This window comes from Oncorhynchus keta, chromosome 7 (genome assembly GCF_023373465.1).
Source record: "Oncorhynchus keta strain PuntledgeMale-10-30-2019 chromosome 7, Oket_V2, whole genome shotgun sequence".
In the NCBI taxonomy this organism is placed as follows: domain Eukaryota; kingdom Metazoa; phylum Chordata; class Actinopteri; order Salmoniformes; family Salmonidae; genus Oncorhynchus; species Oncorhynchus keta.
The window spans coordinates 30,594,263-30,620,447 of NC_068427.1; the positions used below are offsets into that span (position 1 = coordinate 30,594,263).

General features: G+C 42.5%; 1 protein-coding gene and 1 pseudogene across 1 annotated transcript; one reads left to right on the forward strand and one right to left on the reverse strand.

Annotated features, from left to right (window-relative positions):
• Nucleotides 1–220: 220 nt before the first annotated feature.
• On the reverse strand, nt 221–14,554 carry LOC118385844 (guanylate-binding protein 2-like; annotated as a pseudogene).
• LOC118386282 (guanylate-binding protein 1-like) lies at nt 12,205–25,425 on the forward strand. Its single transcript, XM_035773905.2, has 11 exons — nt 12,205–12,572; nt 15,369–15,584; nt 18,991–19,118; nt 19,713–19,822; nt 20,006–20,196; nt 20,401–20,643; nt 20,927–21,207; nt 21,499–21,711; nt 21,839–21,941; nt 22,073–22,266; nt 22,406–25,425. Exons 2-11 carry the CDS (start codon nt 15,389–15,391, stop codon nt 22,625–22,627), a joined length of 1,881 nt encoding a protein of 626 aa, XP_035629798.2. The 5' UTR covers nt 12,205–12,572; nt 15,369–15,388; the 3' UTR covers nt 22,628–25,425.
• The last annotated feature ends 760 nt before the right edge of the window (nt 25,426–26,185 follow it).

The following is a 26,185-nucleotide window of genomic DNA, read 5'->3' on the forward strand; positions in this document are numbered from 1 at the left end:
TCTGGTTGCACATTTAACATGTTGATTTGGTAGAACTGATTTAAGTTTCCCTGCATTAAAGTCTCCGGCCACTAGGTGCGCCACCTCTGGGTGAGTGGTTTCCTGTTTGCCTATACTCTATTTCAGGTGAGCAAAATCTAGAGACTTCCTTAGATTCCGTGCACCAGCCGTTGTTTACAAATATGCACATGCCGTGCCTGCCACCCCCCCGGCCCCTGTCTTGTGCTGTTCTATCCTGCCGGTGCAGCGTGTATCCCGTTAGCTGAATATCCATGTCGTCATTAAGCCACGATTCCTTGAAACATAGGATATTAGTTTTTGGTGTCCCGTTGATAGGATATTCGTGATCGTACCTCCAATGATTGCATGTTGGCGAGTAATATTGACGTTAACGGCAGCTTTCCTACTCGCCTTCTGCGGTTCCTGACGAGGCATCCGGTTCTTCGTCCTCTGTACCTGCGTCGCTTCCTCTTGCAAATAACTGGGATGTCGTCCCTGCCGGGTGTTTGGAGGATATCATGGGAGTCTTGCTTGTTGTTGAAAAAATCTTTGTCTAATCTGAGGTGAGTGATCTCTGTCCTGATATCCAGAAGCTCCTTTCTGGCGTAAGATACGGTTGCAGAAACATTATGTACAAACTAAGTTACAAATAACGCAAAAAAAAACCACGTAATAGCACAATTGGTTGGGCGTCCGTAAAACTGCTGCCATTTTAGAATGGCGGCAGAAATAGAGATGAAGCAAGGTTTATTTAAACAACAATTACAAAACATGATAATGGTCAACCCTGAAGTTTTAGGTTAAACTTTAGCTTGCATTACCTACTGTTAAACATCCCAGATCTATGTTGACTTAGTGCAAGAACTATCAAAAATGTATTTTGAGAAGTCACTTCAACCAGAAACCTGAATTAAATCAGAACATAACATCCCATGCCATATTTTGTACATTTTCTAATTTTCGGTCCATTATTTTGTCAGCTTGCAGGATGTAATACTTCTCTAGACTCTTTTCCTTCCGGAACTGCTCAAGAATCTCCTCAGCCTGCAGAAAACATCCCCAAAGGCTTCATGTTTTCCATCAAACAATGATAAATCTAAAACCGGTTGGATGTGTTTCTGGTATGATGCCTAAAAAATACATTATGGAAGCCACTGTAAATCATAACATAACAGTAACATTAGAGGTTGAGAGAAAGAACACGTCATCTACGACATGGAAACTGTTCTGATTTCTTGGCTTAAGAAATCATGAAATATAGTTGTGTCATTGAGGGAGAGAGGGGAATGTATAAAGTTTACATTCTGTCAGGATATGTTATCGTTAGCCGTCAGGGATCATCGAGTTCTTACTCTGATAATTATTACCGAACAAAACTAAGTGGAGCGGCCTGAAAGAGGAGAACAGCTCCAATGTTCAATATGGAGTTTTTGATGAATGTTTCAGCTCTAAGGAATCAACTCGAAGCTCTTACCCCAACTCCTTTGTCGGGCTTGGCCCGGTACTGTGCCAGCATGTTCTCATGGTGATTGCAGTAAAGCTCGTAGATCCCCTCTGTAATCTTCTTGGCCATCTGAGCAGACAGTTTCTCCAGAAGGGCCGCACACTTCTTCTCATCAAGAACGAGGATGCCTCAGAGAAGGTCAGCGTAGTGCTTTGCAATGGCCACCTGGAAGAGTCAAGACGTTTTTAGGGAAGCGTTTGTAAAAAGTGGTCCTTGACAGTTAAGCACAAAGTCAGTGTTTGTACCAGGCACAGATCTCAAATAATGACCCTTACCACCAACACCTTCAATAAATTCAAATTAATCTGTTCATGAAGGTCCTGCGTGGCCAAGTGGTCTGAGCGGAGGTGATGAGCACCACAGGGAATAAGGCCTTTACCACCTCCATGCCCCTCTGGTACACTTCCAGGCCCTCATCTATAGCAGCCTGGTTCTCAATTTAAGTCATGGCCAGAACCGCAGACCAGGCGAAGAGCCTTTGGATATGGTCTCCACATACAGTTGAAGTCAGAAGTTTACATACACCTTAGCCAAATACATTTAAGCTCAGTTTTTCAAAATTCCTGACATTTAATCCTAGTAAAAATTCCCTGGCTTAGGTCAGTTAGGATCACCACTTTATTATAAGAATGTGAAATGTCAGAATAATACTAGATAATTATTTTCATCACATTCCCAGTGGGTCAGAGGTTTACATACCTTCAATTAGTATTTGGTAGCATTGCCTTTAAATTGTTTAACTTTGGTAAAATGTTTCGGGTAGCCTTCCACAAGCTTTCCACAATAAGTTGGGTGAATTTTGGCCCATTCCTCCTGACAGAGCTGATGTAACTGAGTCAGGGTTGTAGGCCTCCTTGCTTTCACACACTTTTTCAGTTCTGCCCACAAATGTTCTGTTCGATTGAGGTAAGGGCATTGTGATGGCCAATCCAATACCTTGACTTTGTTGTCCTTAAGCCATTTTGCCAAAACTTTGGAAGTATGCTTGGGGTCAATGTCCATTTGGAAGACCCATTTGCGACCAAGCTTTTACTTCCTGACTGAGGTCTTGAGATGTTGCTTCAATATATCCACATAATTTCCATCCTCATGGGGCCATCTATTTTGTGAAGTGCACCAGTCCCTCCTACAGCAAAGTACCACCACATGATGCTGCCCCCCCCCCGTGCTTCACGGTTGGGATGGGGTTCTTCGGCTTGAAAGCCTCCCCCTTTTCCCTCCAAACATAACAATGGTCATTATGGCCAAACAGTTCTATTTGTTTCATCAGACCAGAGGTCATTTCTCCAAAAAGTACGATCTTTGTCCCCATGTGCATTTGCAAACTGTAGTCTGGCATTTTTTATGGCGGTTTTGGAGCAGTGGCTTCTTCCTTGCTGAGCGGCCTTTCAGGTTATGTCAATATAGGACTAATTTTACTGTGGATATAGAAACTTTTGTACCTGTTTCCTCATCTTCACAAGGTCCTTTGCTGTTCTGGGATTGATTTGCACTTTCCACACCAAACTACGTTCATCTCTAGGAGACAGAACTCGTCTCCTTCCTGAGCGGTATGACAGCTGCGTGGTCCCATGGTGTTTGTACTTGCATACTGTTGTTTGTACAGATAAATGTGGTATCTTCAGGCATTTAGAAATTGCTCCCAATGATGAACCAGACTTGTGGAGGTCTACATTTTTTTCCTGATTTCTTTAGATGTCCTGTGATGTCATGCAAAGAGGCAAAGGGTTTGAAGGTATGCCTTGAAATACATCCACAGGTTCACCTCCAATCGACTCAAATTATGTCAATTAGCCTATCAGAAGCTTCTAAAGCCATGACATCATTTTCTGGAATTTTCCAAGCTGTTGAAAGGAACAGTCAACTTAGTGTATGTAAACTTCTGACCCATTGGAATTGTGATACAGTGAATTAGAAGTGAAATTACCAGTCTGTAAACAATTGTTGAAAAATAACTTGTCATGTACAAAGTAGATGCACTATCCGACTTGCCAAAACTATAGTTTGTTAACAAGAAATTTGTGGAGTGGTTGAAAAACAAGTTTTAATGACCCCAACCTAAGTGTATGTAAACTTCTGTCTTCAACTGTGGGTGTTGAACCAAGTGGCTGAGCACTGCAATCAAATGGAGGCGGGAAGGAAAGTGTTTATATTTGGGGGTACAATAACATAGGCTACATTCAATGCATCTGTGCAGAATATTTGCTGATATTTGACTTATCCCGGTAAATATGTGGCCCCCTTTGACAGTGTGTGTGGATCTCCTAGAAAATGAAGGTGTCTGCAACCTTTCGGAAGCTTCCACAGAGGTCAGCCTCGTCCATGGAATCCAGATGGGGCATGTTGGCAGGAGTTGTAGGAGTGGGGAATGCAAAGCACTTGCGCGAGGGGAAGTAGTTCCGGATACACTCTCGTGGGAGGTTGTACATCATGTTCAATGGAGAATCTCGCCTGAGAGGCCTATATCCATCCTGCCCTGCCTGTCTAAAGTCCTCGAAAGCCAAGTTAATAAACAGATCATTGACCATTTCGATTTCCACCATACCTTCTCCGCTGTGCAATCCGGTTTCCGAGCTGGTCACGGGTGCACCTCAGCCACGCTCAAGGTACTAAACGATTACATAACCGCCATCGATAAAAGACAGTACTGTGCAGCCGTCTTAATCGACCTGGCCAAGGCTTTCAACTCGGTCAATCACCGTATTCTTATCGGCAGACTCAACAGCCTTGGTTTCTCAAATGACTGCCTCACCTGGTTCACCAACTACTTCTCAGACAGAGTTCAGTGTGTCAAATTGGAGGGCCTGTTGTCCGGACCTCTGGCAGTCTCAATGGGGGTACCACGGGGTTCAATTCTTGGGCCGACCATTTTCTCTGTATATATCAACGATGTCGCTCTTGCTGCGGGTGATTCCCTGATCCACCTCTACGCAGACGACACCATTCTGTATACATCTGGCCCTTTGGACATTGTGTAAAAAAAAACATCCAAACGAGCTTCAATACCATACAACACTCCTTCCGTGGCCTCCAACTGCTCTTAAACGCTAGTAAAACTAAATGCGTGCTTTTCAACCCTTCGCTGTCCACAACCGCCCGCCTGACGAGCATCACTACTCTGGAAGGTTCTGAATTAGAATATGAGGACAACTACAAATACCTCGGTGTCGGGCGAGACTGTAAACTCTCCTTCCAGATTCATATTAAAAATCCCCAATCCAAAATTAAATCTGGAATCGGCTTCCTATTTCGCAACAAAGCCTCCTTCACTCACGTCGCCAAACATACCCTCGTAAAACTGACTATCCTACAGATCTTTGACTTTGGCGATGTAATTTACAAAATAGCCTCCAACACTCTACTCAGCAAACTGGATGCAGTCTATCACCATGCCATTCGTTTTGTCATCAAAGCCCCATATACCACCCACCACTGCGACCTGTATGCTATTGTCGGCTGGCCCTCGCTACATATTCGTCGCCTGACCCACTGGCTCCAGGTCATCAATAAGTCTATGCTAGGTAAAGCTCCGCCTTATCTCAGCACACTGGTCACGATAACAACACCCACCCGTAGCATGTGCTCCAGCAGGTATATCTCACTGGTCATCCCCAAAGCCAACACCACCTTTGGCTGCCTTCCAGTTCTTTGCTGCCAATGACTGGAACGAATTGCAAAAATCGCTGAAGTTGGAGACTGATATTTCCTTCATTAACTTTAAACATCAGCTATCTGAGCAGCTAACCGATCGCTGCAGCTGTACATAGCCCATCTGTAAATAGCCCATCCAATCTACCTACCTCATTCCCATATTGTTTTGATTGACTTTTCTGCTCTTTTGCACACCAGTATTTCTACTTGCACATCATCTGCTCATCTATCACTCCAGTGTTAATTTGCTAAACTGTAATTACTTCCCTACCATGGCCTATTTATTGCCTTACCACCTCACGCCATTTGCACACACTGTATATAGACATTATTTTTTCTATTGTGTTATTGACTGTACACTTGTTTATTCCATGTGTAACTCTGTTTGCTTTATCTTGGCCAGGTCGCAATTGTAAATGAGAACTTGTTCTCAACTAGCTTACCTGGTTAAATAAAGGTGAAATAATAAATAAAAAAATGTTTAAAAATCTGTGTCTGGGAGACTGGCCCTTAGTTCACCATCCAAAAACACAATAATTAACAGACAAGCATAAGAAGAATACTTTATGACCAATAAACTGGATAAAATAATGCTGACACTTGGTTGGCCCTGTCCGGGGGTATCATCGGATGGAGCCACAGTGTCTCCTGACCCCTCCTGTCTCAGCCTCCAGTATTTATGCTGCAGTAGTTTGTGTTGGGGGGCTAGGGTCAGTTTGTTATATCTGGAGTACCTGAGCCCTAGGACCATGCCTCAGGACTACCTGGCATGATGACTCCTTGCTGTCCACCTGGCCGTGCTGCTGCTCCAGCTTTAACTGTTCTGCCTGTGATTATTTTTATTTGACCATGCTGGTCATTTATGAACATTTGAACATCTTGGCCATGTTCTGTTATAATCTCCACCCAGCACAGCCAGAAGAGGACTGGCCACCCCTCATAGCCTGGTTCCTCTCTAGGTTTCTTCCTCGGTTTTTGCCTTTCTAGGGAGTTTTTCCTAGCCACCGTGCTTTTACACCTGCATTGCTTGCTGTTTGGGGTTTTAGGCTGGGTTTCTGTACAGCACTTTGAGATATCATCTGATGTATGAAGGGCTATATAAATACATTTGATTTGATTGTTTATGAGTCCATATTTTCATAGGAATGATTTTATAATAGGTAATTTAGACACAGTCAGAGCCAATATCAATCATCTTGTTTCACAACCCCTATGCTCTTTGTGAGATAATGATTATTCCAGCTGTATAATTGTTAATGGTGCACTATTCTATGTAGAGACATTGTGCACAGTTGATCATTGGGGTGGTGGCTAGTGCTAATGTCACCTTTTCTGAGTTCCAGGGAATGCTCCAGATACTCATCTTCGGTGACGTTTCTACCGTCGATCTCGAGTAGTAGAGTGAAATCTCTGACGGCCCACACAAAATTCGGAAAGAACTGCACAAACTGGGCGTCCCCTCCTTCCTCGTCATCGTGAGAGGATGAAGCTGCACTGGAAGAATTCACCTTGATCCGCTCTGTCAGCTCACTCACATATCTTTAGGGACGGTTGAGGATTGACTGATAAAAGCTCAAAAAAATTATGTGCATGTGCCTGCAACAGTTGTATAAGGACTTGCTATACAACAGTTATAGCATACGAGCAGTTTCAGTTTATTTTTGAATGGACTGAGTAACTCCTAAGGGAATGAATCCAACAAAGTACAGTCGTGGCCAAAAGTTTTGAGAATGACACATTAATTTTCACAAAGTCTGCTGCCTAAGTTTGTATGATGGCAATTTGTATATCATTGTTAGTGGAATTCTAAATTCCTCTGTATTGTTTCCCAATCAGAATTAATGACTCTGTCAATGCATTCTATGGGATTGTAATCATCAAGAACTTCAAGAAGAGGGGTTCAATTGTTGTGAAGAAGGCTTCAGGGCGCCCAAGAAAGTCCAGCAATCTCCTAAAGTTGATTCAGCTGCGGTATCGGGGCACCACCAGTACAGAGCTTGCTCAGGAATGGCAGCAGACAGGTGTGAGTGCATCTGCACTCACAGTGAGGCGAATACTTTTGGAGGATGGCCTGGTGTCAAGAAGAGTAGCAAAGAAGCCACTTCTATTCAGGAATAACATCAGGGACAGACTGATATTCTGCAAAAGGTACAGGGATTGGACTGCTGAGGACTGGGGTAAAGTCATTTTCTCTGATGAACCCCCTTTCTGATTGTTTGGGGCATCCGGAAAAAAAGCTTGTCCGGAGAAGACAAGGTGAGCGCTACCATCAGTCCTGTGTCATGCCAACAGTAAAGCATCCTGAGACCATTCATGTGTGGGGTTACTTCTCAGCCAAGGGAGTGGGCTCACTCACAATTTTGCCAAAGAACACAGCCATGAATAAAGAATGGTACCAACACATCCTCTTAGAGCAACTTCTCCCAACCATCCAGGAACAGTTTGGTGATGAACAATGCCCTTTCCGGCATGATGGAGCACCTTGCCATGGCTAGGAAACTCCCCAGACCTTAATCCCATTGAGAACTTGTGGTCAATCCTCGAGAGGCGGGTGGACAATCAAAAACCCACAAATTCTGACAAACTCCAAGCATTGATTATGCAAGAATGGGCTGCCATCAGTCAGGATGTGGCCCAGAAGTTAATTGACAGCATGCCAGGGTGGATTGCAGAGGTCTTGAAAAAGAAGGGTCAACACTGCAAATATTGACTCCTTTGACACTTATGAAATGCTTGTAATTATACTTCAGTATTCCATAGTAACATCTGTAAAAAATATCTAAAGACACTGAAGCAGCAAACTTTGTGAAAATTAATATTTGTGTCATTCTCAAAACTCTTTGCCACGAGTGTACAGTGTGTTGAACATTCTGTAAACACGTAATTAACGCTGTCAGTAACACAATATATTGCTCCAGGTCTGTAAGGGCATTTTGCTCAGCATCCAATAGATATACAAACGTACAGCACTTTCACTTTCAATATGAGAAGGCATACCAAGAAATGGCCCTTTTGGGGGAAATATCCCCTATCCATGTGATATGTACACCTGTTAAAGTCAACAGGAGAGAAAAGGGGGGAGGATTGCCATGGGGAAATTGATGTTAGTTTCAAGGATACTGGAGGTTCTCCACAGCTTGATTGTCGATGGTCCCTCGGCTGTTGTAAACCAGAGTACTGCTTAACAGCAACATGCCTATTGGTGATCTGGCTAAATCAAATGAAATCGTTTAAAATACACTATATATACAAACATATATGGACACCCCTTCAAATTACTGGGTTGAGCAATTTATGTTTCACCCGTTGTTGACAGATGTATAAAATTGAGCACACAGCCATGCAATCGCCATATTGCACTGCTAGAGCTGCTCCAGTGAACTATAAGTGCTGTTATTGAGAAGAGGAAACGTCTAGGAGCAAAAGCTCAACGGCTCAGCCGTGAAGTGGTAGGCCACACAAGATCAAGGAACAGAACCAGGTGCATAGAGCTTAAAAAATGCTTGTTCTCGGTTGCAACACTCACTACCGAGTTCCCAACTGCCTCTGGAAGCAACATCAGCACAAAAACTTTTCGCAGGAGGCTCATGAAATGGGTTTCCATGGCCGAGCACCCGCACACAAGCCTAAGATCACCATGTGCAATGCCAATCATCTGGTGGGGTGGTGTAAAGTTTGCCGCCATTGGACTCTGGAGCAGTGGAAACGCATTCTCTGGAGTTAGGAATCTCACTTCACCATCTGGCAGTCCGACGGAGAAATCTGGGTTTGGCAGATGCCACGAGAACACTACCTGCCCGAATGCATAGTGACAACTGTGAAGTTTGGTGGAGGAATAATGGCCTAGGGCTGTTTGTCATGGTTTGGGCTTGGCCCCTTAATTCCAGTGAAGGGAAATCTTAATGCTACAGTATTCAATGACATGCTTGACAATTATATGCTTCCAACTTTGTGGCAACAGTTTGGGAAATGCCCTTTCCTGTTTCAGAATGACAATGCCCCCATGCACAATGCGAGGTCCATACAGAAATGGATTGTCGAGCTCAGTGTGGAAGAACTTGACTGGTCTGCACATAGACCTGACCTCAACCCTGCCGAACACCTTTGGTATGAAATGGACCGCCGACTGCGAGCCACGCATAATCGGCCAACATCAGTGCCCAACCTCACTAATGCTCTTGTGGCTGCATGGAAGCAAGTCCCCGAGCGATGTTTCAACATCTATTGGAATGCCTTCCCAGAAGAGTGGAGGCTGTTATTACAGCATAGGAAGGACCAACTCCATATTAATGCCCATGATTTTAGAATGAGATGTTTGATGAGCAGGTGTCCACGTACTTTTGGTCATGTAGTGTATGTGTGTTTAGATATTTGTTCACTGTGCTGATTAGTAATGTGAATTGTAGAGACTGAACTTTGACCTCTCACCTTCTCCCATCCCCTCTGTATCCAGCAGCACCAGGGTGTGGTCTCTCTTTTCAGGGTGAGGCACACACCATATCCAGATTCCTTTAGTCTTGGATTGGATAGTGGCTCCCAGGGCAAAACCTAAATCAATTAAGACCGTTTTAAGAAGAAAAATAAAAATGTTTTTAACAAATGTACTGATACAAAAAACATTTTCAATTAATTGACTATTGAGGCACAGATGATGCCCAAACCACTTTGTTAATTTAGATACAGTACCTTGCGAAAGTATTCGGCCCCCTTGAACTTTGCGAACTTTTGCCACATTTCAGGCTTCAAACATAAATATATAAAACTGTATTTTCTTTGTGAAGAATCAACAACAAGTGGGACACAATCATGAAGTGGAACGACATTTATTGGATATTTCAAACTTTTTTAACAAATCAAAAACTGAAAGGTATCAGGCATCAGGTACTTGATGGCCCCAGGAACTACATGAAGCTCGCCGTCTGCATTTTTGACCAGGCATATTGGGAAATCCATGGTGTTACTTCACAGGATGATTAGCCTACAGCTCCCAGAAATATTCAATCTGTAATAAAATGATTAATTAAGTATAGTTCAGGTGAATGTAAATATGATATAGCCTAGGACTACTGCATAGGCTATGTAAAAATATATATTAAAAATATATGCATAATTAAAACAGCTGAGCCTAGCCATATGCATATACAAATAAAAGTGAAGTTAAAATATTGTCCAATGTTAGCTTCAATTTCATTATGAAATTTGTCTTCAAAAATGAAATTGTTTTCCTGCTATGGAAAAGCATTTGTCGATCCTAGCCTACTCACATAATTGACTTCTCCAAACCAGCTGTAAAATGGCAGAGGATGACACACTAGAATACCTACAGTGCATTCGGAAAGTAGTCAGATCCCTTGACTTTTATTCTCATCAATCTACTTGACTTTTATTCTCATCAATCTACATAACCATAATGACAAAGCAAAAACTGGTTTTTAGAAATGTTTGCAAATGTATTACAAATAAACTTATCACATTTACAGAAGTATTCAGACTTTTTACTCAGTACTTTGTTGAAGTTGCTTTGGCAACGATTACAGCCTCGAGTCTTCTTGGGTATGACACTACAAGCTTGGCGCTCATGTATTTGGGGAGTTTCTCTCATTCTTCTCTGCAGATCCTCTCTAGTTCTGTCAGGTTGGATGAGGAGCGTTACTGAACAGCTATTTTCTCCAGAGATGTTCAATCGGGTTCAAGTCTGGTGTCTTGGCTGTGTTCTTCGGGCCATTGTATTGTTGGAAGGTGAACCTTCACCCCAGTCTGAGGTCCTGAGTGCTCTGGAGCAGGCTTTTATCAAGGATCTCTGTACTTTGCTCTCATGTGCCTTTTACTGAGGAGTGGTTTCTTTCTGGCCACTATCATAAAGGCCTCATTGGTGGAGTGCTGCAGAGATGGTTGTCCTTCTGGAAGGTTCTCCCATCTCCACAGAGGAACTCTGGATCTCTGTCAAAGTGACCATCGGTTTCTTCGGCACCTCTCTGACCAAGGCCCTTCTCCCCCGATTACTCAGTTTGGCCAGGCGGCCAGCTCTAGGAAGAGTCTTGGTGGTTCCAAACTTCTTCCATTTAAGAATGTTGGAGGCCACTGTGTTCTTGGGGACCTTCAATGGTGCAGAAATGTTTTGGTACCCTTCATCAGATCTGTTCCTCGACACAATCCTGTCTCGGAGCTCCACGGACAATTCCTTTGAACCTCATGGCTTGGTTTTTGCTCTGACATGCACTGTCAACTGTGGGACCTTATATAGATAGGTGTGTTTCTTTCAAAATCACGTCCAATCAATTGAACAATCAAGGTGGACTCCAAACAAGTTGTAGAAACATCTCAAGGGTGATCAATGGAAACAGGATGCACGTGAACTCAAATTTGAGTCTCATAGCAAAGGTTCTGAATACTTATGTAAATAAGCTATTTCAGTTTTTTTTAAATACATTTGCAAACATAAAAAATAAAATAAGAATCACTGTCATTATGGGGTATTGTGTGTAGATTAATGAGGAAAACATTTAATTTAATCAATTTGAATAAGGATGTGACGTAACAAAATGTGGAAGAAGTCCAGGGGTCTGAATACTTTCCGAATGCACTGTATTCCAAGGGGGTTTCCACTAGTTACCACAACCACAAAGCCAAAATTGTCTATAATCATAAAGTTTTTTGCTTTTTGTTCTTAATGTAAGGTTAGGCATAATGTTAGCGGTGTGGATAAGGTTAGGATTAAAATAACATTTTAAGAAGGGACATAACTTGTGACACCCATTTGCCTGCAGAATACAGAAAGTGAAAGTTGCCTCGTCTATTTTTCTTAAAAAAAATATGGAATTTACGCATCCGACTTTTTAATGAATTAACTAAATGTTAAATTGTGTGAACGTCGTTAATGAGCCAATTATCGGGCTATTGTTCTCGGTGGGAATAGTGCTGCCTTCACGGGGCGGCAGTGTAGCCTAGTGGTTGGAGCTTTGGACTAGTAACCGGAAGGTTGCAAGTTCAAATCCCCGAGCTGACAAGGTACAAATCTGTCGTTCTGCCCCTGAACAGGCAGTTAAGCCATTGTTCCTAGGCCGTCATTGAAAATAAGAATTTGTTCTTAACTGACTTGTCTAGTTAAACAAAGGTTCTATTTGGACTTGCTAATTGGTTGTAGTTATGTGTTGGTTATACACACGGGAAAGCACGACATTTATTAAAAAATAAATCCATACTCAGCTTCAGTGAAACATGACCGTTTAAGTCGTTCGTGTCAGAGTTCCTAGTATCTACCAGCACAAGAACGCCGCATAACGATGTTATTTTGTTTTATAAGTCGTGCCTTCCCAGAAACCTAATTTTAAACATCAGAGAATAACTTTCAGTTTCAATATAATCAATGATTTCATTTACAGACTGAACAACAACCGTACTGTACAACGTCGCAGAGGTAAGCAGAACGACAGATTAGCGCTGCAAAATGTTAGCTTTTTTACTATATGATATATAGGTATTGATTTGCAAGTTGACTGGTTGTAATGTAAACTGGTGAAACACCAGCCATCACAAGTCGACTGTTGACTTAACTTTATTTGAACGTACTTTACCTGTTGTCTGCTGGTTTTGTTCTCATGTAAGTGGTCATCTGAAGCAATATCCACAAGGATGTTTTATTAGCTCGATTTAAGCATGCTGGTCTGTAGGCCTATTTGGTTGTTTTTTCTGTTTTTATTTTCAACACTGGTGCAATTAGTAGTCATTGGCTTGCGAAAGTATTCACCCCCTTGGCATTTTTCCAATTTTTCTTACAACCTGGAATTAAAATACAATTTTGGGGGGGTTGTATCATTTGATTTACTCAACTTGTCTATTATCACTTTGAAGATGCAATATATGTTTCATTGTGTAACAAACAAGAAATAAGACAAATAAACAGAACTTGAGCATGCATAACTATTCACCCCCCACCCCCCAAAGTCAATACTTTGTAGAGCCAACTTTTGCAGCAATTACAGCCGCAAGTATCTTGGGGTATGTCTCTATTAACTTGGCAATCTAGCCACTGGGATTTTTGCCCATTCAAGGCAAAACTGCTCCAGCTCATTCAAGTTGGATGGGTTCTGCTAGTGTACAGCAATATTTAAGTCATACCACAGATTCTCAGTTGGATTGAGGTCTGGGCTTTGACAAGGCCATTCCAAGACATTTAAATGTTTCCCCTTAAACCACCCTAGAGTTGTTTTAGCAGTATGCTTAGGGTCATTGTCCTGCTGGAAGGTGAACCTCAATCCCAGTCTCAAATCTCTGGAAGACTGAAACAGGTTTCCCTCAAGAATTTCCCTGTATTTTGCGCCATCCATCATTCCTTCAATTCTGACCAGCTTCCCAGTCTCTGCCGATGAAAAACATCCTCACAGCATGATGCTGCCACCACCATGGGATTCTCGGGGTGATGAGGTTTTGGGTTTGCGCCATACATAGCGTTTTCCTTGATGGCCAAAAAGCTACATTTTAGTCCCATCTGACCAGAGTACCTACTTCGATATGTTTGGGGAGTCTCCCACATGCCTTTTAGTGAACCCCAAACGTGTTTGCTTATGTTTTTCTTTAAGCAATGTCTTTTTTCTGGCCACTCTTCCGTAAACCACAGCTCTGTGGAGTGTACGGCTTAAAGTGGTCCCATGGATAGATACTCCAATTTCCACTGTGGAGCTTAACAGCTCCTTCAGGGTTATCTTTGGTCTCTTTGTTGCCTCTCTGATTAATGCCCTCTTTGCCTGGTCTGTGAGTTTTGGTGGGCGGACCTCTCTTGGCAGGTGTGTTGTGGTGCCATATTCTTTCCATTAAATATTTTTTGATTTAACGGTGCTCCGTGGGATGTTCAAAGTTTCAAATATTTTTTTATAACCCAACCCTGATCTGTACTTCTCCACAACTTTGTCCCTGACCTGTTTGGAGAGCTCCTTAGTCTTCATGGTGCCGCTTGCTTCGTGGTGCGGTGCCCCTTGCTTAGTGGTGTTGCAGACTCTGGGGCCTTTCAGAACAAGTGATGAGGTATGCTATCTTCGAGTGGTCGAAGGGGAAGGAGGAGGCCTGCAGCTCGATGATAAGAGAACACTGTGCGAGAAATACCCGACAGGTTCCCGACTCTCCAACGAAGCATTCCGGGGGAGGTAAGTGGGGTTCTTGGGAAACCGGAGTGGCCAGGGAGGCCGCGTTGCTAACAGCCGGGTTACTGAGGGGCTGGGAGGTTAACGTTGTGGTAGGCTGCCTGACAGACAACCTGTGGAATTGCTCCAGCAATGTGTTGAACGCACCATCATGGCATTCGGCTAAGGTATGGAACCCACAAAGAAACTCCTTGTACCTTCGAATGGTGGCTCCTGGGGAGGAGACTGTGTTGCGGAGCTGGTCTGAGTCTGCTGGGTCCATCATGGCCAGTTTGTACTGTCAAGACTCAGGAGATGACCCAGATGCAGACAGTTTCGAAGTAACAACAGTTTATTTCAAAAGCAAGGGGGCAGGCCAACGACAGGTCAATGGCAGGCAGAGGTCAGTAATCCAGGGTGGTGTGACAAAGTACAGAATGGCAGGTAGGCTCAGAGTCAGGAATACTAGAAAACAGGAACTAGAGAAAGACAGGAGCATGGGTAAAATGCTGGTAGGCTTGACGAAATAAAATAAACTGGCAACAGACAAACAGAGAACATAGGTATAAATACACTTGGATAATGGGGAAGATGGGCGACACCTGGAGGGGGGTGGAGACAAGCACCAAGACAGGTGAAACAGATCAGGGTGTGACACCTCCTACTGCCAAAAGGACTAACAGCATGTACAACGGGTAGAGTAAGTCTAAATATAATTGTATTCGAATTCGAGCTTGTAGGAGACTATTGCCTCTTTTTTAGGGCGACTTTGGTCAGACTAATAATCAATGGATTAGCGATCTGATATTTAGACAATTCATAGAGCAATTTTTTGTCCGTTTCTTGTAAACTAGAAAATGTGATATAGGCTTGTCTCATGTGTTGAAAGAAACCAAGTAACAATTTAAAATATGTACCTTTTTTATGAAATCATTATTTTGTGTCACTGTAAACCCAATCTGTTATGATAAGCTTTTATTCACTCCATATCACCAGCCCCTGTTGTGCCTTTATCACTTTAAGTATAATTGCACAAAAAAAGTTGAGGGACTTTTATGACACACACAATCAAAAGTTATTTTGTGTGTCCTTGCCAGTGTTTCTATAGGACAGCATCATGACAGGCCAGACAGTATCCATGAAGGAACCAGTATGTCTGATAGAGAACGACAGTGATGGGAAGCTGTGTGTGGTCCGCAGTGCACTGGACATCCTGGACCAGATTGACCAGCATGTGGTAGTGGTGTCGGTGGTCGGGCTGTACCGCACCGGCAAGTCCTACCTCATGAACAAGCTGGCTGGCGAGAAGAAAGGTGAGTACATCCACTAAAGCATTTTTGAATCTATGGTCCGACCAGTCCAAACTAAAATATAAACACAATATGTAAAGTGTTGGTCCCATATGGTCCATATACACAAAAAGCTTATTTCTCTGAAATATTGTGCTTGAATTTGCTTGACAGGTGTGGCATATCAAGAAGCTGATTAAACTGCATGTACAGTTGAAGTCTGAAGTTTACATACACCTAAGCCAAGTACATTTAAACTCAGTTTTTCACAATTCCTGACATTTAATCCTAGTAAAAATTCCCTGTATTGGGTCAGTTAGGATTACCACTTTATTTTAAGAATGTGAATTGTCAGAATAATAGTAGAGAGAATGATTTATTTCAGCTTTTATTTCTTTCATCACATACCCAGTGGGTCAGAAGTGTACATACACTGAATTAGTATTTGTTAGCATTGCCTTTAAATTGTTTCACTTGGGTCAAACGTTTTGGGTAGCCTTCCACAAGCTTCCCACAATAAGTTGGGTGAATTTTGGCCCATTCCTCCTGACAGAGCTGGCGTAACTGAGTCAGGTTTGTAGACCTCCTTGTTCACACGCGCTTTTTCAGTTCTGCCCACAAATTTTCTATGGGATTGACGTCAGGGCTTTGTGATGGCCACTACAATACCTTGACTTTGTTGTCCTTAAGTCGTTTTGCCACAAATTTGGAAGTATGCTTGGGGTCATTGTCCATTTGGAAGACCCATTTGCTTCCAAGCTTTAACGTCCTGACTGATGTCTTGAGATGTTGATTCAATATATCCACGTAATATTCCCTCCTCATGGTGCCATCTATTTTGTGAAGTGCACCAGTCCGGCCTGCATCAAAGCGCCCGCACAACATGATGCTGCCACCCCCGTGCTTTACGGTTGGGATGGTGTTCTTCGGCTTGCAAGCCTCCCCTTTTTCCTCCAAACATAACAATGGTCATTATGGCCAAACAGTTCTATTTTTGTTTCATCAGACCAGAGGACATTTCTCCAAAAATCTGATCTTTGTCCCCATGTGCAGTTGCAAACCGTAGTCTGGCTTTTTGATGGCGGTTTTGGAGCAGTGGCTTCTTCCTTGCTGAGCGGCCTTTCAGGTTATGTCAATATAGGACTCATTTTACTGTGGATATGGATACTTTTGTACCTGTTTCCTCCAGCATCTTCACAAGGTCCTTTGCTGTTGTTCTGAGATTGATTTGCACTTTTCGCACAAAAGTACGTTCATCTCTAGGAGACAGAACAGTCTCCTTCCTGAGCGGTATGACGGCTGCGTGGTCCCTTGGTGTTTATACTTGCATACTATTGTTTGTACAGATGAACGTGGTACCTTCAGGCGTTTGGAAATTGCTCTCAAGTATGAACCAGACTTGTGGAGGTCTACATTTTTTTTCTGAGGTCTTGGCTAATTTCTTTTGATTTTTCCATGATGTCAAGCAAAGAGGCACTGATTTTGAAGGTAGTCCCTGAAATACATCCACAGGTACACCTTCAGTTGACTCAGATGATGTCAATTAGCCTCTAAAGGCATGACATAATTTTCTGGAATTTTCCAAGCTTTTTAAAGGCACAGTCAACTTAGTGTATGTAAACTTCTGACCCACTGGAATTGTGATACAGTGAATTATAAGTGAAATAATCTGTCTGTCAACAATTGTAGGAAAAATAACTTGTGTCATGCACAAAGTAGATGTTCTAACCAACTTAACAAAATTATAGTTTGTTAACAAGAAATTTGTGGAGTGGTTGAAAAACAAGTTTTAATGACTCCAACCTAAGTGTATGTAAACTTCCGACTTCAACTGTACCTTGTGCTTGGGACAATAAAAGGCCACTTTAAAATGTGCAGTTGTTATACAACACAATGCCACAGATGTCTTGAGGGACTGTGCAATATGCATGCTGACTTCGGGAATGTCCACCCGAGCTGTTGCCAGAGAATTGAATGTTCACTTCTCTACCATAAGCCGCCTCTAACATCATTTTGGCAGTACGTCCAACCGACCTCACAACAAAGACCACACGTAACCAATCCAGGCCAGGACCTATATAACCGGCTTCTTCACCTGTGGGATCATCTGAGACCAGCCACCGGGACAGCAGGTGAAACTATGGGTTTGCTCAACCGAAGAATTTCTGCACAAACTCAGAAACCATCTCAAGGAAGCTCATCTGCATGCTCATCGTCGTCACCATGGTCTTGACCTGACTGCAGTTCGGCGTCTTAACAGTCTTCAGTGGGCAAATTCTCACCTTCGTTGGGGTCATGGTATGGGCAGACGTAAGCTACTGACAACGAACACAATTGCATTTTATCTATGGCAATTTTAATGCACAGTGATACTGTGACGGGATCCTAAGGTCCATTGTCAGGCCATTCATCCGCCGCCATCACCTCATGTTTCAGCATGATAATGCACGGCCCCATGTCGTAAGGATCTGTACACAATTCCTGGAAGCTGAAAATGTCCCAATTCTTTCATGGCCTGCATAGTCACCAGACTTGTCACTCATTGGGCATTTTTGGGATTCTCTGGATCAACGTGTACTACAGCGTGTTCCAGTTCCCACCAATATCCAGCGACTTTGCACAGCCATTGAATAGGAGTGGGACAACATTCCACAGGCCACAATCAACAGCCTGATGAACTCTGTGTGAAGGAGATGTGTTGCGCTGCATGGGGCAAATGATGGTCACACCAGATACTGACTGGTTTTCTGATCTACGCCCATACTTTTTTTAAAGCTATCGGTGACTAACATATACATATGAAATCCATAGATTAGGGCGTCATTTATTTCAATTTTCTGATTTCCATCTTTGGACTGTAACTCAGTAAAATCTTTGAAATTGTTTCATGTATTTTTGTTCAATGTACATAACAATATGCATGACCTCAACACTGTTATATGGTTAAGGAATGATTATGTATAAGATAGTGTAATAGAAATGTGAAACAGAAAGTGTTAACTTATGGACTGCATTTGTCATTCAGAGTTAGAGACAGATTTGCTGCACCAAAGTACAGATTTGTCCTGTTCTGACCACATTATGCTTTGATGTTTTTTTCTCTCCAAAATTGGAAATTTGACACATCCTGTTATTGCGTTGTGGAAACTACAGTTTCTCTTTGTTTTACACCATAACATACAACCAGACAGCAGAGCAAACATCAAAAAAACATTTTGTTTCCGACCACATTTGTTCTGGGTGGGTTGTGTAGATCAGGGTGCCGTGTTGCACTGGCTGCTAGTTTCACTTTCAGTCTGTCAGTATGGTATACAGTATAACTAGACAAACAGGTTCATCTGAAAACCAGCAGCCTTGAGTTAACACTTTACATCCTGCTGCCTCTTTACAGATTCCATCCTAAGAACCGTTTTTATCCTCTGTCCTCAAGGTTTTGCCCTGGGAGCCACCATCCAGTCCAAAACTAAGGGCATCTGGATGTGGTGTGTGCCTCACCCTGAAAAAAGAGACCACACCCTGGTGCTGCTGGATACAGAGGGGCTGGGGGACGTGGAGAAGGTGGGAGGTCAAAGTTCACTCTCTGTCAAAAACCTTTTATGGCTGTTTAGATGACAGAATATAACATTGCTATGGGTAAAATCCCATGTTATCTCAATAAACTGTGCCTAGTACTGATAGCTGATGTCATCATCTGTATATAATGTCTGACTTATAAATGTATGATGTATACCAATTGATTCTAAAGAGTATAACAAATAAATAATGACCCATGAGCTTAGTTCAACTGTCATACCCCATCAGAACCCAAAATATAAGCTTGTTTTACTCCAATGTTTGTAAATGTAATTAAACTCTGTATAACATCATGGTTAACTACAATTATGATGTCATGGATAGTGAGTCATTGCACCCATAGCTCTATGAATTTGAGTGGTTACATTTCTCCAGGCCCATCCCTAATTTATTTATATTTTTTTACCAAAACCGAGTTTGGGTGCAGCTTTGTTATTGTTTAAATTAAGGATTCCAGCTTTGACCTTTATTTAGGGAGGGATCCCATAAAACGGCATATGGAGTAGACATTTAGTTACTGACTTAATTTCACTCTAATATGAACAGAGTACCAATGTGTTCCTTCTGTTGTGTCTGCAGGGTGATGAGAAGAATGACAACTGGATCTTTTCCCTGGCTGTCCTACTCAGCAGTACTCTGGTGTACAACAGCATGGGAACCATCGACAACAATGCCCTGGAGAAACTACAGTATCCTTCAGCAGGCCTATAAAGAAATATAGATTGATGTCGTCTAATTTGGTTAGAGGAAATGTACAAACACAATCAGAGTAAGAATCAATCCTTTCTTACTCTTTGAACCAACCAGCAGTTTACTGTGTAGTGTTGTCTATCTGGGTTCATTTCGTCCTCAACCTCTCCCCACCCCTACAGCTATGTGACAGAACTGACAGAGCACATCAAGGTGAAGTCCAACCAGCGAGACGGGGAGGAATCTTCAGAGTACCTGCGTTACTTTCCTTCCTTTGTGTGGACAGTCAGAGATTTCACCCTGACCCTGGAGGTTGATGGAAGACCCATCACAGCCAATGAGTACCTGGAGAATGCTCTTAAACTGAGAACAGGTGAAGAGAACACCAGCTAGCACAGCTAACTTAATCTCTGAATATAAACTATGGTTAGATTGAATTTACCAAAGTTAACAATACTTTTACAAATGACACGTTGGACATAAAAATATGAAATGCTTTTCTTCCACAAAAAATGTCACGGTTAAACATTTAATTAGTTAATTAATGATTGATGTACTTTTCCTTTCATTTACAAAGGTCATAGTGAGAAAGATCAGGCATACAATCTGCCTCGTAGCTGCCTGCGGAACTATTTCTCTCCTCGCTGGTGCTTTGTGTTTGAGAGGCCAGCCAGCAGAGACAAAATGAGACGTATTGAGGAGCTGACCGACGCTGACCTGGAGCCTGCCTTTGTGGAGCAAGCCAAGGAGTTCTGTGACCACGTCTTCAATGACGCCAAGACCAAGACCCTGAAACAGGGCCTGAAAGTTACCGGCAGACGTGAGTATTACAACACTGATATTGAGGATGGAAAGCAGTTATGAAAGTGGGTCATGATGTTTGATAATACAACTAAACTACTGCTGCTACTATTACCACTTCCTCTATTATTATAATTACTACAAGTACCATGACCAGTACAACTAACAACACCATTAGTACTTAAATTACTACTAATTCTACTACTTACTTTACTTCTATACAAGCACTACTGACCACCACAGTACTACCACCATCACTACCACATCTACCAGATATGCTGATTTCCTGCCCTCTCCTGCAGTGCTGGGAAACCTGGCAGAGACGTATGTGTCTGCCATCCGGAGTGGGCAGATCCCCTGCCTAGACAATGCTGTGTTGGCGCTGGCCCAAATTGAGAACTCCGGTGCCATCGAGAGGGCCAGGGCCCACTACCAGAAGGGCATGGCTGACTGGGTGGCCTACCCCACAGAGACCCAAGAGGAGCTGTCTGAAGTGCATGCTGTCATGGAGAAGGAGGCTGTGGCCATATTCATCAACAACTCCTTCAAAGACGAGGACCAGAAGTACCAGTTGGAGCTCATGGTATGAGAATGTAGATTCTATATTCAATGAGTCAATATTCAATTCAGTGATGTATGGATTTACAAGATGAGGATAACCTGTCATTTGGGTGAGCTACCCCTTTATGCTACACTTACATGTACATTTTAGTCCTTTAGCAGACACAACTTATCCAGAACGACTTACAGCAGCAATTAGGGTTAAGTGCCTTACTCAAGGGCACATTGACAGATTATTCCCAATTTTTTACCTCAACTGAGCCAAAACATTATGGTTTGTTCTGGTACATTCTGAACCAACCTCTTTCTATAGAAAGTGGTTCAAGAGGAGTATGAGAAGATCTGTGAGAGGAACTACAAGGAGTCCCAGAAGGCATGCGAGTCCAAAATCCAATGCATCTTTGCCCCCCTGGAGGAGAAAATAAGGGATGGCTCCTACATGACCCCTGGAGGATACAAAGAGTACTGCAACGACCTGAAACTGGCCACCAGCGAATACAGATCTGAGGGAGGAAGGGGAGTGAAGGTATGTTGGGGAGGTGGTGCTATTTTAGGATATTATGTAATTATCATGTTTTATGGATGCTGGTCAAAAGAGTTATGAATGCACTGATGTGATGTTGGAAGTTAAATATTATGTGTGGTGGTTCCAGGCTGAAGAGGTACTGAAGGAGTACTTGGGAAGGAAGGCCAGCATTGGTGAGGCCATCCTGTCAGCAGACCACTCCCTCACTGAAGCTGAGCAGAGAGCAGAAGGTGATATAGGTCACCATGAATATGCACTCCATGACCTCGCAACAACATTGTAATGACTTCCAAATGGAGGCTCGTTCTGTTTGATATTTATCTCACTCTCTCACACATACTCTGTCCATCTTTCTCTGCAGCGGAGCAAGCAAAAAGGGAGGCATCTGAGCGGGAGAATCGAGCCATGGAGGAGCAGCTGGTTGTCCAGGAGAGGTTGAGAGCGGACCAGCAAAGGACGTATGAGGAGAATGTGAACCAGCTGATGGAGAGGATGGAGAGAGACAGCAGAAATGCCATAGCAGAGCACAATAGAGTTCTGCAGGCCAGACTCAAGGTAGGAATAAAAAAAAACACAAACATTGAGAAGTACACTTTAAAACTACAGTAACTCTAGCGGTAAGATTAACTGTGTGTATGTATTTTGTTTTAATGACACAGTCCGTGATGTGTAAAAACAAACCTTGTAATTTCAGGAGCAGAATGACCTTCTCCGGCAAGGGTTTGATGACAGAGCACACCAAATGCAAAGAGAGATAGATGCCCTTAAGGGTGCGAAGGCACAAGAGGAAGAGAAAAAACCCTCATTTATGAGCACAGCTCTGGATACTGTTGGGACTGCAGCTGCCTTGTTCCTTCCAGGAATAATTCCCAAAGTAGGAGGAATGGCTGTGAAATGGCTGTCGAAGTTGTTCTGATGTAGGTTCCCGAGGAGGATGATGAGCTGTTATTCTTATAGACGTGGATTGATTGAATCTGTATTTATTGATAGTTGATTCATGGATTTAGGTTAAGCACTCAGTTAAGGTTTTAGGTTATGTTTTGAATAAATATTTTGAATGCCTAATCATGATAAACTAATGCTTTTAGAAAACACACCTAAAAATGGTTTTGCACAGGTGTTTTTTAAATGTTACTATTACCAAATAGGCCTAATTTTTAACACTGATGTTTATATGCACACCAATATCCCGTTATTGTCAGGCATATGTGTATAGGTGGCAGGGAAGTCAGGCGCAGGAGAGCCAAACGGAGTGTAAAATGGAGTCTTTTAATAATGTCCTAGTAACATGCTCCATAACACTAAACAGGAAAAGAACATAAACAAAATATGGGTACGAAGACCCGACGCGCACCTATACAACAAACAACGCTACACTGACAATAAACAATCTCTGACAAAGACATGAGGGGAAACAGAGGGTTAAATACACAACAGGTAATGAATGGGATTGAAAACAGGTGTGTGGGAAGACGAGACAAAACCAATGGAAAATGAAAAAAGGATCAATGATGGCTAGAAGACCGGTGACGTCGAACGCCGAGCACCGCCCGAACAAGGAGAGGCAACGACTTCGGCAGAAGTCGTGACAGTTATTATTCGGCATACTCAAGTATTCTATTCTTGAGTTGACTCATATAAACGTCATATGCCATTTACAATAACCCGAAAAATCTTGGCGTATACTGCGTCGTAACTGTTGCTCATTTAATGATTAAAGGTTTTTAATTGCGTGATGAACTGAATCAAGTAATTATTAACTCATTAACCTGGGGCACCATGGGAAAATTAGTTTTATTGAGTTTCTATCTCCCAAATGAACTCAAAGAATATCAGAATATCGATTTGACAACAGCCGCTAATTAATAGGTTACCTCTACAGTCTCGTTCTGAACGTCGCATAATCCGGGAATCTGCACGGACCCGGGTCTCACCAATGAGTTCGTACCACACCAATCTTTGTTTAGTATTTATTTACTAGAAAGCTGAAATGATGATAAAAGATATACATACACAAAAACACATTCTAGGCTATTGATTAGAACTTAGTATAATGGGCCAACACACTATGGCGCATGTTACCCAAAATGGGGATTTAAAAGAGAGAGAAAAAGAGAAAGTACACGAGAGAAATATACATTTGGGTGAATTTGTCAGCTATGCTTATTCTAACCCGAGCCTTGCCCCAACTGCCGCTCTTATGGGTCAGAATATAATGATGTAATTACGTGGGGAAGGTCTCTGTGGATTCTCGGTCTCTGTGGATTCACGGTCTCTGTGGACTGTTCAGGCTGCTCAATGACGCATTTCTCCGGCGCAACTCTTTGGTGTTCCTCACGATGTCAGTGTCCTTTTGGCTTAGGAGTCTGTTCCCTCGCCCTTGCTCTGGAAGGGCTCTTCTGAGGACAGACAGCTCTGTAGCTCAGAGCTCACAGCGTAGGAATGAAACCGTGTAGATACCACGATTCGATGGGGAGTGGAGGCTTGGTGGTTCGACTTGAATTCACCCGCTTAGACACAGCCACTCATCCGTAGCTTGGGTAGAAAAATATTTATTTGTCTTCAAACTTGTGTTGCGTTTTGGGTTCGTTGACTTTTTAGACCTCGGCTGCAGCTTGGGTCACTTAGTCTTGTCATGATGTTGGCCTGGGGCTAGGTTTATGACAGTCATAAATACCTCTTCCCCCCTTTTTGCTCTCTCTACCCTACTGATGTTACATTTGCAAAACCCTTGGTTAACATAGAGATTCTGGGAACATCAGAAGGTGGGGGGAAATGAACTATATTCTGGTAATCTGACCAATTGAACATATGCGGTGGTACTTAATGAATATGATGTCAGTTCGGTTGTCATCTGAGACATTCTCATCAATGATAAGATGACAAACTCTACACATCAGAGTTATCTGATTCACATGGAATTGTTGTTCAATTTAAATGTTTGAATATGAAATTATTTGTGATGGGATGAAATGTGATTTTAGCTTCTAAAATGTGAGATTTGGGTTTTCATAAGGTTAGGGCTCTGCTCAATCAGTGACCTGCCCCTGCGAAGGGACATGGGCTGTCAAACACGCCCTCCTCTCCCTTCCTATATAAAGCCTTGACGACAATATAACCTCCTGTTCCGAGGATGTGAGGACGACGGTCCGATGTCAGAATGGTTCAGATAATAACTACAGAACGAAGCCAACATCAGCGTGAGCTTTGGTTGCGAATGGTATGAACTTTGAACTCTTATTCACTACAGAAGTGATACCGCCTAGCCGTTGAATTAGCAACAGCAGCTGCAAACGCAGGTTAGGAAGGAACAGACAGAGTATTCCGTCTACCACACAACGACGTTACTACAACGTATTCAATTTACTAGCAGAGACATTCTTCAAAGGACTCGGTTGGGCAACATGGCCTTCCATCTACCACCGACCTACCGAAGCGCAGCTCAGAGTAAATATTTATTGCATTTTCCTTTTCCAAATGGGCGGTAATTTAGAATGCATAAAATACTGTATTTATGATAGCACAGATTCTCCCTGTGTCCCTCAGTCTTCCCACTCTTTCACTCAAACCCAGCCACTTTTCTTTTGTGTAACCTGCTGTCATATCTGTTCCGCCCGCTAGGGGCGTTTTCCTTTATGACGTAATTTGTAATCATGTGTATATGTAATTCTGTGTGATTAGTTGGGTATTTAGTAAATAAATCATTAAAACCAATTTTGTATTGCTGATTCAACTTGTTAGCCAGGGTTCGTGCAGATAACCAAGAATTTACAACTTTCAGATGACTGAATTAAGATGACGATTAATATTGACTGCTATTGATGTAAAATATTACTAGGTCTTTAAGAGTTTATTCAGAAGATAACAGCTCTATAAATATTATTTTGTGGTGCCCCGACTCTCTAGTTAATTACATTTACATGATTAGCTCAATCAGGTAATATTAATTACGGATAAATGATTTTATAGAATAGCATGTCATATCACTTAATCTGGCATAGCCAAAGACACGACAGTCTTATCTGTAAATTCTTCACTCACAGGTTTTATACCCTCAGGTCAGAAGCAGGCGTAACCGCCTTTAGGGCAATTCTCTGGACCAAGTTAAAAAGCAAGGTCTAGATTTTACTCAAATCCAATTTTAGACAACTAATTTGATTCCGTCTCTCACAGTTGAAGTGTACCTATGATAAAAAAAATTACAGACCTCTACATGCTTTGTAAGTAGGAAAGCCTGCAAAATCGGCAGTGTGTCAAATACTTGTTCTCCCCACTGTATGTAAAAGGTCTTGGCTAAATTACTCTATCATGGCATTGTCTCTAATGTCATGTCTAGGGTGATCCTACTTGCAGGTGGGTAGTTAAGGCACTTGGAAAAACTTGGCCCCTGAAGGCCAAAGCTTACATTGGGCACATTACTGGATTGACCTAGCGAGTTCGGGAGAGGAGGCTGGGACTGGGCCCCCTAAGGGGC

Bases quoted from the DNA above. Each gene is read 5' to 3' on its own strand.
- LOC118386282 (XM_035773905.2), top strand. From the start codon at position 15,389: ATGACAGGCCAGACAGTATCCATGAAGGAACCAGTATGTCTGATAGAG. The intron at 19,823-20,005 runs GTATCCTTCAGC...CCACCCCTACAG, and splicing joins AATGCCCTGGAGAAACTACA to CTATGTGACAGAACTGACAG. The intron at 21,712-21,838 runs GTATGTTGGGGA...TGGTGGTTCCAG, and splicing joins AGGGAGGAAGGGGAGTGAAG to GCTGAAGAGGTACTGAAGGA.